This window comes from Salmo trutta, chromosome 26 (genome assembly GCF_901001165.1).
Source record: "Salmo trutta chromosome 26, fSalTru1.1, whole genome shotgun sequence".
NCBI classification, from domain to species: Eukaryota; Metazoa; Chordata; class Actinopteri; order Salmoniformes; family Salmonidae; genus Salmo; species Salmo trutta.
Genome location: NC_042982.1, coordinates 40,820,676 through 40,833,591, shown reverse-complemented (window position 1 = coordinate 40,833,591; position 12,916 = coordinate 40,820,676). Strand labels below are relative to the sequence as shown.

General features: G+C 44.1%; 1 protein-coding gene across 1 annotated transcript; it reads left to right on the top strand.

Moving 5' to 3' along the window:
* Nucleotides 1-7,947: 7,947 nt before the first annotated feature.
* Nucleotides 7,948-12,916, top strand: LOC115163921 (uncharacterized; the record flags this gene model as incomplete). Its single annotated transcript, XM_029716115.1, has 2 exons — nt 7,948-8,395; nt 12,201-12,916. A coding segment is annotated over exon 2 (627 nt), but the record flags the coding sequence as incomplete, so codon positions are not given.

Sequence of the window (12,916 nt, the reverse complement as noted above, 5' to 3'; positions counted from 1 at the left end):
ATTACGCAGAAGCATTCCATGAATTTAGACCACAACCGCAACAAGCTGGGGAGCTGAAGAGAGCTTGCTTGCTGTAGGGCCGCTGCTGTAGGGCGGCTGCTGTAGGGCGGCTGCTGTAGGGCGGCTGCTGTAGGGCGGCTGCTGTAGGGCCGCTGCTGTAGGGCGGCTGCTGTAGGGCCGCTGCTGTAGGGCGGCTGCTGTAGGGCCGCTGCTGTAGGGCCGCTGCTGTAGGGCCGCTGCCGTAGGGCCGCTGCCGTAGGGCCGCTGCCGTAGGGCTGCTGCTGTGAGAGGAATGTTTTGTTTTCCACACACTTTGTCATGGACTAATATTCAAGCAATTTAACCTGCAAATATAAAAGAGGAAATATATTATGTAAGACAATAATTGTTTGTGTGTGTGTGGGGGGGAGGTATATGTATGTGTCTGGGCATATGAATTGGAGCGTGAAGGAGGCTGAATATGAATATGTATAGAAGGGCGGGAGTGAATGGGTGTGTGGAGGAATAGGGTAAATGTTGTGTGTTAATGAAGGAGAATGGATGAGTAACTAAAAGAGAGAGAGCGAGAGCGAGAGAGAGAGAGAATAAGTGAGGGAGGAAAAGACAGGTTGGGATGAGCTTGGCCTGGGTGGGTAGGAGAGGGCAAGGATGGGAGGGGAGGATAAAGAGGGGAGAATAGGGAGGGGGTGGAGAGAGATGAATTTGGTTTGGGGGAGAGAGAGAGAGAGAGAGAAAGGAAGGACTTAAAATATTAAATTTTTTATGACTTGTAAATCTGTTGTAAAATGAGTAGGAAAGGATGTTGAATCATTATTATTTCTTGTTTGTCGTTACAACTAAGATTTAATGGTGCTTATTGGTGAGAAAGGAGAAGGGCTGTATGATGGGAGGCCATCAGACACTTATCTGAGGTGAGAGGGGCCTCCACTCATCCCATTTCAGTCTCTTGGAGGGACCCACCAGCCACTATACTTAAAATTAATTGATAAGGTAATACAAACCATCCACAGTACTTGAGGCACTCTTTCTTCAAATGTATGTACAATGTATGTAGAAATGTGTGTACAATGCATGTAGAAATGTATGCACAATGTATTTACAATGTAGAAATATATGTACAATGTAGAAATATACGTACAATGTATGTAGAAATGTACAATGTGTGTTTTTTTGTTAAATGTCTGCTCACATATTCTATATGTAATGTATACAATAACTATGTATTTATACTATGATCCTCCCATTCTAATGAATGCCCACTGCCCTCATATGTCATGTCTGCTAAAATGTTTTACTTTGTTCTTTAATGATATGTTCTGTCTAAGGTTAACTTTGATTCTATACAAGTAAAGTAAAGACATGTAATGTCCACTAGCTCCATGATGGGGGGGAAGAGAGCATATGGTTCTCAAACACTTAAAGAGATGGTCAGCAGATGTGGATTTCTGGCAAGAGTTACTTTTTTTTGTTATTAACATTTAAAGAGGAGCTGGGTTGGAGAGGCATATACTGCCACCTACTGTAGTAACAGCAGAGGTGTAGGCATCCTGATAAATAAGAATACACCATTTTCCATTATATTCCAGCACATGGACCAAGAAGGCAGTTTTCTAATGTTGAATTGTACCTTACATGGTGAAAAATACACATTGATTTCAATGTATATCTCACCAGAGGCACATCTAGAGTTCTCAAATCAAATCTTATTGGTCGCATACACATGGTTAGCAGATGTTAATGCGAGTGAAGCGAAATGCTTGTGCTTCTAGTTCTGACCGTGCAGTAATATCTAACGAGTAATCTAACAATTTCACAACAACTACCTAATACACACACACACACACACACACACGTGTAAAGGAAGGATTAAGAATATATACATATAAATATATGAATGAGTGATGGCCGAACGGCATAGGCAAGATGCAGTAGATGGGTTAGAGTACAGTATATACATATGAGATGAATAATGTATGGTATGTAAACATTATTTAACGTGGCATTGTTTAAGTGACACATTTATTACATCCAATTATTAAAGTGGCTATAGATTGAGTCTGTATGTTGGCAGAAGCCACTCAATGTTAGGGATGGCTGTTTAACAGTCTGATGGCCTTGAGGTAGAAGCTGTTTTTCAGTCTCTCGGTCCTCGCTTTGATGCACCTGTACTGACCTCGCCTTCTGGAGGATAGCGGGGTGAACAGGCAGTGGCTCGGGTGGTTGTTGTCCTTGATCTTTTTGGCCTTCCTGTGACATCGGGTGGTGTAGGTGTCCTGGAGGGTGATGCGTTGTGCAGACCTCAGTACCCTCTGGAGAGCCTTCCGGTTATGGGCGGAGCAGTTGCCGTACCAGGCGGTGATACAGCCCGACAGGATGCTCTCGATTGTGCATCTATTCTTAGACAGAATTCAAGCTATATGAGATCAAACCCAGACAGGAAGTATTATAGCAGGTGAACTAAAATCAGACAGTCGATGAGATTGACAGACGTAGTAACACCTAAGGTAGGGAGTCTCCAAAGAGGCAGAACATGTTCATCTCTACAAATGATTGACAGGACACCTGGATATTATTATCCCCAACTAAAGTCTTTCTTTCTCCTCAAAGTAAGAAAAGATTCAAGAAATGACAACATTATTTTCTAAAATGCACTGAACAATTTACTGGATAAAATAAACATGATATCTCCTCATCCTATCATGTTTAATTAGACCAATAGAACATACAATTTGGGGAATGAACAAATCATATATTCTGCAACAGAAATGTATTAAATACGTAAACAAATGTTTAAAAACCTTTTCCATTACAAATGTAGACAGAAAAGCTGACCAGGTATAAATTTGCGATGGCTTTAATGCATACAATAGGTGGTTGATAAACGCATACTCAGCTAAAGTTACATCTTATTTAGAAATTCAACAAAAAAAAAAATCTTACAAAAAGCCCATAGAAAATCTTTACAATGTAAAGAAATAAATACAATTTCGGAACACGATATTTTACTTTTTAAGAGAGCCAACAACTACAGGTTAAACGCAAATAAAGAATAATACTTTATGGCAAATAAACCTGGTAGCTCTCACAGAACCAATGCATGCTAAACCAGGTATCATTTTAAAAGAAAGATACAAAAGTGATAATTAGAAACAAAGTGATGAATTACCATTTTAAAAGCTTCTATGAAAATGTATATACAATAAAATCAGAATTAAGCAATTGGACTGATCCTATTGGACGGCTCCTATAGCCTTCTTAGACTCAACAACTCTGAAGCAATTATCAACAGACAAAGAAGAATCACTAAAAACAGAGATCACCCAAGAAGAAGTATTAGACACCGTTAAAACATTCACACAGGGAAAAAAAAGCAACAGGAATGGCTGGCTTTCCCAATAGCAATCAGTTTGTCGCCTACACCTGGGATCGCTGACTTCCTCCTCTTGCTTGAGGAAGAGCGGAGAAAACGAAGATGTCGTCAATATAAACGAAGACGAACCGGCTCAGCATGTCGCAGAGAACATCATTCACCAGAGCCTGGAACACGGCAGGTGAGTTGGTGAGGCCAAAAGGGCATCGAAGGACGAGGAAATTAGTGGTAGCGGATAACGGTTCTTCACAGTAATGTCATCGAGTCCCTAGTAGTCAATGCACAGGGTCTTGTTCTTTTTCTCCAAGAAGAAGAAACCTGCGTCAGCGGGAGAGGAAGAGGGACAGATAAATCCTGCAGCTAGGGAGTCCCACATGTAGGTCTCCATAGCCATGGTCTCTGGTCCCGACAGAGTACAGACGTCCCCGGGGCGGCGTGGTGCTAGGGAGAAGATCAATCCCGCAGTCATAGGGGTGGTGCGGTGGAAGGGAAGTGACCCGGGACTTGCTGAACACCTCCCAGAGGTCCTGGTATTCCGAAATTCCAGAGCAACTTCTGAGCCCCCAGGAAGACATTCCGGGGCAGTTTGCGCCAACTTCAGACAATGGGCGTAGCAGAACGGACTCCAGCCCATGATAGCACCCGTAGACTAGTTAATGAGGGGATTGTGTCGCTGGAGCCAGGAGAATCCCAAAACCACGGGAATCTGTGGGGACTTGATGAGCAGGAATTGAATGGTCTTGCTGTGATTCCCTGACACATGTAGGTTGATGGGAGTGGTGTTATGGGTGACCCGACCCATAGAGCACCCATTCAGCGCTCTAACATCCATGGGAATGGAGAGTGGCTGAGTAGGGATGTTCAGCTCAGAAGCCAAAAAGCTCTCGTCGGCCCCAGAGTTGATGAGGACCCGGAGAGATTTGGACTGGTTTCCCCACAGCAGAATGACATGAAGAGGGGTGTGAGTAAGGGAAGCAGAAAAGTTCTCCACATGGCCCACCAGAATACTGGCTCCTACCGGTGAGCCTGGTCTTTTACCTGGCAAGAGGACACAAAATGACCAAAAGTCCTGCAATACAGACAGCTCCTTGTGTTGTTCCTGTGTTCCCGTTCAGCTGGCGACAGCCCAGCTCTGCCTAGTTGCATAGGCTCGGAAAACAGTGCCTCGGCAGTCTTCGGTGACTCATGAGGAAGGTCGGGAACCTCGGGTGCCTTTGGGAACGGGACTGTCGGGGAGGCGGAATCCCTGCCCATATGAGCAAAATCAAATATCCTCTCCATCCGTCATTCCCGCAATCGCCCATCGATGCGGATGGTCAAAGCAATGAGGGAGTCAAGATCCGTGGGTAACTCCCGAGCAGCAAGCTTGTCCTTATCCTCCTCCGAGACGCAGTACAGGAACATGTCGAACAGTGCCTCCTGGTTCCATGCACTCTTCGCTGCCATCATGCGGATATCCACCGCATAGTCAGCCATACTGTGGGCATCCTGCCAGGGCTGGATTAGCTTCCGGGCAGCTTCTCTCCCGCAGAATGGGGCATCAAAAACCTTCCTCACCTCTTCCACGAACCCCTCCAGACTCACGCACATGGCCGGCTGTTGTTCCCAGACGGTGGTAGCCCAGGTGAGGGCCCTCCCAGACATACGGAATGATGAGGTAGGCTATCTTGGAGTGATCCAAGGGGAAGGAGGAGGGCTGAAGCTCGAAAACGAGGCACACGGAGCTAAAAAATGCCCGACAGGTGCTTGGCTCTCCATTAAAGCGTTCCGGGGAGGTAAACGGGGCTCCCGGGAAGGTGGAGTGGCGGCGCTGCTAACCTCCATGTTACTGAAGGGGTGGTGGGGTTACCACCGTGGCAGGCTGCCTCCCAGACAACCCGGGGAATAGATCCAGCAGCATGTCCAACGCCCAGTCACGGCGCTCAGCCAACATTTGGACCTTCTCCATCAGACCACGAAGCAATTCTTCGTGCTGGAGGCTGCTTGGGAGGAGATGGCGTTGCACAGCTGGCCCAGGTCTGCTGGGTCAGTCATGGTCAGTTCGTATTATCAGGTATGAAGGTAAGACCCAGATGCAGACAACGTCACATTAACAATGGTTGAATAATTCAACAGGGGCAATAGACAGGTCAAGGCAGGCAGGGGTCAGTAAACCAGAGGTGGGGCAACGGTACCGGATGGCAGGCAGAGGTCAATAATCCAGAAATGTGGCAAAGGTACAGGTCGGCAGAGTGTTCAGGCAGGCAGAGTGTTCAGGCAGGTGGGCTCAGAGTCAGGACAGGCAAGGGTCAAAACCAGGAGGGCGATAAAAAGAGAGACTGGGAATGTCACGCCCTGACCTGAGAGACGGTTTATTTCTCTATTTTGTTAGGTCAGGGTGTGGGGTGGGCATTCTATGTTTTGTATTTCTTTGTGTTGGGTCGAGTATTTTTCCTAATCAGAGGCAGCTGTCTATCGTTGTCTCTGATTAGGAGTCATATTTAGGCAGCCATTTCCCCACCTGTGTTTGGTGGGTAGTTATTTTCTGTTTTGTTATTCTGTGACCTGACGGAACTGTTTGGCTGTTTTCGGTTTGTTTCTTTGTTCTAGTGTTTTCATTGTCTAAATAAATATAATGAACACTCACCACGCTGCGCTTTGGTCCCCTCCTTTCAACAGTCGTAACAGGGAAAAGCAGGAGCTGAGACCTAAAACGCTGGTTGACTTAACAAACAAGACAACCTGGCAACAGACAGACAGAGAACATAATGGGGAAGATAGGCGACACCTGGAGGGGGTTGGAGACAATCACAAAGACAGGTGAAACAGATCAGGGTGTGACACAGAATTCTATTCAACATTTTGGGACAAAGTCGCCCCACTATTTACTCTAATGACAACATGTCACTCAATTCAATACCTCCTAGTTCCATGTATCAAGCAGCTATTTCAGTTATATTAAAACCAGGAACATCCCCTGCTGATTATAGACCCAAAGTGACAGTAAAATAATAACATATTATTATTATTACATTATAAGTAATAGAATGGCAAAAGTCTTACCAGACTTGATACATTTCAATCAAATAGGGTTTATTAAAAACAGGACACTTAAACAAATACAAAAACATGTTTCAGTTTAATACAATATGCAGAAAGAAACAAGATAGATTCATCAATAACGGCTGTTGATGTCAAAAAGGCGTCCGGCTATCTTGAATGGCCTTTTATATTCAAAACTTTGGAAGCTTTTAACTTTCCAGCTGAAGTAATACATGTAAAGCAAAAATATACACGAATAATACGTTATCTGATTAAATTGCATTGGAAAGGGGCACAAGACTGGGCTGTTCCCTGTCTCCCTCCTGTTTGCAGTGGCTATTGAACCGCTTGCAGAAAGAATTACACAGGACCCAAACTGTAACAGGTATTGGTAAACATGAATATAAACTAAACTTATTCAACTACTGATCTATCTGACCAATATTGAAAACTCAGTGCCCCCTTTGCTAACAAATATTTCCAGAATACTCAATAATCCCAAAATATAAAATGAATGTGGAGAAAAAACTAAGTAATAGCAATAGGAAAAATAATAACTAACTCATGATCTACAGCAATCCTTTAAAGTGGACAACAAAAAAATATGAAATACTTAGGATTCTTAATAAGTGACAACAAACAGCAAAACCATATCACTAGCAAAGATGAATAACATGTTTAAACGTTAAAACAGACTGTCCTCCATACCAGCAGCTGAGAATCCAAGACAGGTACTGGCTCTAAAGCCACCTTGGGCCTGTCATTCCAAATAATGTCACCAGGCCAAATACTTTCCCACACTACGTCATAACGGGATTCGATCAACTATTAGCGTCCGTTGCTATATCAACGGCGTGACGACATAATGATTAGAATTTTGGAGATCGTTACAGCCTAAATGACGTAATTTTCATCATCGCTATGGAAACAAGCCTGATTTTCGCAACAGTTTCGCTGTTTAATTAAACAAGTTTTGTTTAGCTAATAAAATTAAAACATTAATTCTAACTACTTTTTGGTACCTTGTTAAATCCATGTCGAAATGGCAAATAAAACGTGTTATAGGGGTTGGGTTAAACCGGAAGACACATTTCAGTTGAAGGCATTCAGTTGTACAACTGACTAGGTATCCCCCCTTTCCCCTTTAATTAAGAGAGGGACACTATTTGGCCGGGGGACACTATTTGGCCGGGGGACACTATTTGGCCGGGGGACACTATTTGGCTGGGGGACACTATTTGGCCGGGGGACACTATTTGGCATGACAGCCCCCCTTGGGTTCTCAAGAGCTAGTGTAGATCTAGCCTACAGTATTTCAAACACATATTAGATAAGATTGTAACATATATTTGTTACTCAGAAGTATTGAGTTACCATTGTCATTGGAATCTGTGTAGGCAAAGTGTTATGTATTAGTAGAAACACATGTCTACTCTAGACATCTTGTGGTCTACTGTGGCATTTAACGAACCACGGGGAGGCGCTACACCACCGAACCAGTCCGGATTGTCAACAAGTCCCAATACTTCACTTTACTAACTACTCCCAAATGGAGATCATTCTTTCTCCAAATGGACACTGATTTTGTTGAGCTATATGTCGACATCATTTAGGACGTTTTCTTCTCCTGTTTTGTCAGAATGTTTAGGAGCAGAGCTATTGCTTTGCTTCTCTTTAGTTGACATAGTACAAGTTCAAGTCGGTCGGATTTGTAGTGCACTTAACGTCACGTGAATTTGGGTAAGCTTCTGTCCTGTTTGGCAATCGGCATTCCTCCCCCTCCTCGCTGTTAGTCTCCTGCTGAACACACACCTCGGGTCACTCTCGGAGAGAACACACTGACATGTAGGAGACAGCCGACGGTCACCGGACTACTGATGGGACAACGATTTCTGCACAAAATGAACCGTTTAGCCCAAGCATAAACTTTCCATGTTATATTGACAACTCCAGGACACAGGCACCATGGCGAGGTTTTACAGGGAAACGACGAATCAATAGAAAGTAAGTCTGTTCTCCATCACGGGTTACTGGAAGATTATGTTCGCTGAAGGAACCGGTCTTTTATAGCTGAATGGTGGGAACTCGCCAGAAACATTGTTTCTCCCTGTGGCTAAGCTACTTGGTTACAATATCCAGACTACTTCTACTTGGTTACAATATCCAGACTACTTCTCTGCATAGACACTTTTCCAATGTGTTGTCTGAACGTGTTCTGCTGCATCGTTTTTAACTAGACCTCAACTCGTTTGGACTTTTTAAAAAAATAATTTAGGTTCAAACTTTCCTCCGCATGTATGTCTGTTACTGTATCAGGGTTGTATATGGTCCAATAGTTTTCTGGTTATTCGGCAGCTGGTGCAGCGGTAAAGGACCGACCGAGCCCTTGACCCAGTTCCATTACAGTGTAATGATTACACCAACAGTTAGTGGATGAAGGCTCATTCTGACTCGGTCTGAACATTAACTTGCATCGTTTGCGGTATGGTTTTGGAAGAATAAAGACCTTGTCTTTCATATCAGTGAGAAATAATTGAATAAAAAGTTAAGTTGATCCACACACATTGATAGTTAGGGATAGTGTTCCCACCAGCGCTTTGGTTTGGGATGAAATAAGTGCAGGTGTCTTTTTCCAATTTAGTCCATTTGACTATGTTCACCGAAATTCACAGATAACATTATGCTATAGAGACCTCTGATTATTCAATTAAGGGTTTATACACATTTTCCTTGACTTTTAATCAATTGTCCATGACTATATTATTATAGGCTACATGGAAAAGTAAGCTTTATTGACACTGGAAAGCTGCAGTGACTGATCCATGTAGACCTACCATCTCCTGCCATTGTTCCCTCGATCAAGGCACTTAACCCCCCACAAAGTACAAATGCACTGTTAGTCAGTGGTGGAAAAAGTACACCATTTTCATATCTGAGTAAAAGTAAAGATACCTTAAAAGTAAAAGTGAAAGTCACCCAGTAAAATACTACTTGAGTAAAAGTCTAAAAGTATTTGGTTTTAAATATACTTCAATTTCAAAAGTAAATGTACAAATAATTTCAAATTCCTTATATTAGAGCAAACCAGACAACACGATTTTCTAGTTTTTTAAATTTACGGATTGACAGGGGCACAGTTCAACACTCAGACAAAATTCACAAATGAAGCATTTGTGTTTAGTGAGTCCTCCAGATCAGAGGCAGTAGGGATGACCAGGGATGTTCTCTGTTTAGTGAGTCCTCCAGATCAGAGGCAGTAGGGATGACCAGGGATGTTCTCTGTTTAGTGAGTCCTCCAGATCAGAGGCTAGTAGGGATGACCAGGGATGTTCTCTGTTTAGTGAGTCCTCAGATCAGAGGCAGTAGGGATGACCAGGGATGTTCTCTTGGTAAGTGCATGAATTTGACAATTTCCTGTCTTGCTAAGCATTAAACATGTACCGAGTACTTTTGGGTTTCAGGGAAAATGTAAGGAGTAAAAAGTACATTATTTTCTTTAGGAATGTAAATCAAATTGTATTGGTCACATACACATCTTTAGCAGATGTTATTACCGGTGTAGCGAAATGCTTGTGTTTCTAGCTCCAACAGTGCAGTAATATCTACCAAATTACACAACATACACGCAATACACACACATCTAAATAGGAATGAATTAAGAATATATACATATGAACGAGCGATGTCTGAGTGGAACGGACTAAGATACAGTAGAATAGTACAGAAAAACAGTATATACATATGAGATGAGTAATGCAAGATATGTAAACATTATTAAAGTGAATGAGAGCATAGTATAGAATACAATATATACATATGAGATGTAGTGGAGTAAAAGTTGTAAAAAAAAATCTACATAGTAAAGTACAGATACCCAAAACAACTACTTCAGTACTTTACACCAGTGCTGTTAGTCACATGTGGTCAACCCTCCATCTGGAGAGCTCCCTGGGGGTGCAGGCTTGTCAACGTGGTCAACCCTCCATCTGGAGAGCTCCTGGGGGTGCAGGCTTGTCAACGTGGTCAACCCTCCATCTGGAGAGCTCCTGGGGGTGCAGGCTTGTCAACGTGGTCAACCCTCCATCTGGAGAGCTCCTGGGGGTGCAGGCTTGTCAACGTGGTCAACCCTCCATCTGGAGAGCTCCTGGGGGTGCAGGCTTGTCAACGTGGTCAACCCTCCATCTGGAGAGCTCCTGGGGGTGCAGGCTTGTCAACGTGGTCAACCCTCCATCTGGAGAGCTCCTGGGGGTGCAGGCTTGTCAACATGGTCAACCCTCCATCTGGAGAGCTCCTGGGGGTGCAGGCTTGGCTTGGCTTTTGACCCAGACCTGAGTCTGCTTATCAAGGTCCTGTTGAGCAGCTGATGTTTAACGCTACGATGTAGTTAGACCAGGGCTGGAACAAAAGCCTGCACACCCAGTAGCTATCCTGGAGGTTGGTTCCCACCCTTCATATAAAACATTACAACCAAATACTTTTGTCTTTATAAAATTATTCCCTTATTCAATTAATCATGGATCAAAGCAAGGTATCTAGCTAGACATGTTTATTTATATATATATATATATATATATATAATGCTGAAATATTGGTGTTTCAGGGGAGATCTAGGCACAGCAAGTTGTTTGTCATGCTGTTTCTAACGATGTCACAATGACATGGCTGCTGTTTAATAGAGGGGAATCCCAGGTTTCCAACTGTGCAGATGTATTTAGGCTCTAACAGTGCTGCTGGAAAGGCGACTAAGACATTAATGCTTAGTTAGCTACAGTTAACTAACAAGATAACTTGTTGGCAGTTATGTTTTGAATTGGCTATGAAGTTAGTCTGCTGTCTGTCATTATGTTATACCTGCTGCTGAAATGTCCAGCTCTCTCTCCTCAGGCAGCATCTCACTGGCACACACTGATTATGATCATGGATCATATGTCGATTTTTAACTGATTGATCATATTTAAAATGTGCCTTAATGAATTACATTAAGAAACTAATTTCCATGACTTTATAAACCCTCATTTGGCCATTTGGAACAGTGTATCATGCGCATTCAGGCGGGTACATTTTCAATCTGCGTAAATAAACGTGAACAAAGCGGAATCAGACAATTAATGCCCACTCTCAATTGCTATTCAACGCAGTTTTGTCCTTCATTCTGTTTTTGGTCAATTTTTTTTTTGCGCGTCAATCTGGGCTAATTTTAAAGAGGAGCCGGTACGCAATTCACCCAAAATTAGAATTAGAAGTGCCGCTAGGTCGCTCTGGCCCAGGTCAAGCACTGGTTCCCCCGCGGACGTTACAGCGCGTCTACGGAAACAACCGGAAGACGAGGCGACCACCTGTGTGTGAGCATAACGTGGAAAGTTTCGTTTCATTGGATGGAGGCACCCATAGCTGTATGGATCTGTGCAAAACTTGTATTTTTAAAAATGTTTTAAGGATTCCTTCTCGCTGATTAAAGATAAGGGCCATATATATGTTTCGAAAGCCATATCGCAAGCGATTATTAACGACGTTTCGAAACGTTAAAACACAGTGTCGGAATTGTAGTTCACAGGAGGCTGTCATGGGCAAAGTGAATGGCTGAGAACTGTACAAAGGCAGAATGCTGCCTAGAGTTTTCAAGAACTAAGCAGTGACCTCAGACAGACCCTGAAAAGTTAGGACTCACCTTGCTACCCCTCCAACTTTGATTTTGATAGATCTCTCTCTCTCTCTCTCTCTCTCTGTCTCTCTGTCTCTCTGTCTCTCTCTCTGTCTCTGTCTCTCTGTCTCTCTCTGTCTCTCTCTCTGTGTGTGTGTTTACAACCAGGGGTTATTGCAGTTCTCTTCGGGGTTGGACCAGTTGGGTCAGACGAGAGACTCCGCAGTGACAAAGAAAAGAAGAGTGACTGCCGCACCATGGAGGGCGGGAACGATGTGGATCTGTCCAACAGTAACATCACCCCGCTGTGGAAGCGGCGCTCAGCCAATCACACTGGCCCCAGCAAGCTAAAGGCCCGGCCCCTCAGCTACCAGATAGACGGAGTCCACATGACTGACTTCCCCGTAGAGGACAACAAGTGCAGTTTTACCCTGAGCCAGCCTGCAGAGACACTGGTGGCTACGCCGGGAGGAGGGACGGTCATTCTGAAGCACGTTCTCAACCAACCCACCAGGAAAACACGGGTAGTCAGGAGTATAAGCATTGGACATCTGTCCAAAGGACATTTCTCTCTGTCCAAGTTCAAATCGGAGGATGATAAGTCGCTGTCATTGAACAGTAAGCCATGCCACGGTGGGAGTGTTGACAATGTGTGGTCGGACAAGCCGCTGCTGGACACCCAGAATCGACTATCCAGCCCGTTCACCCTCACTGCTCACAGGGACCAGATAGTGTTTGGGACGAGCCCTTCACCGCCGGACTCTGCCTCCTCCAAACACCCCTCTCCCCCTGCCTCCCCCAGTAACAACCACCACCATAACCAGTCCTCCCCTTCTTCCTACCACCCCTTAACCCCTGTCCCCTCTCCCCCTAACCCCAGCCCC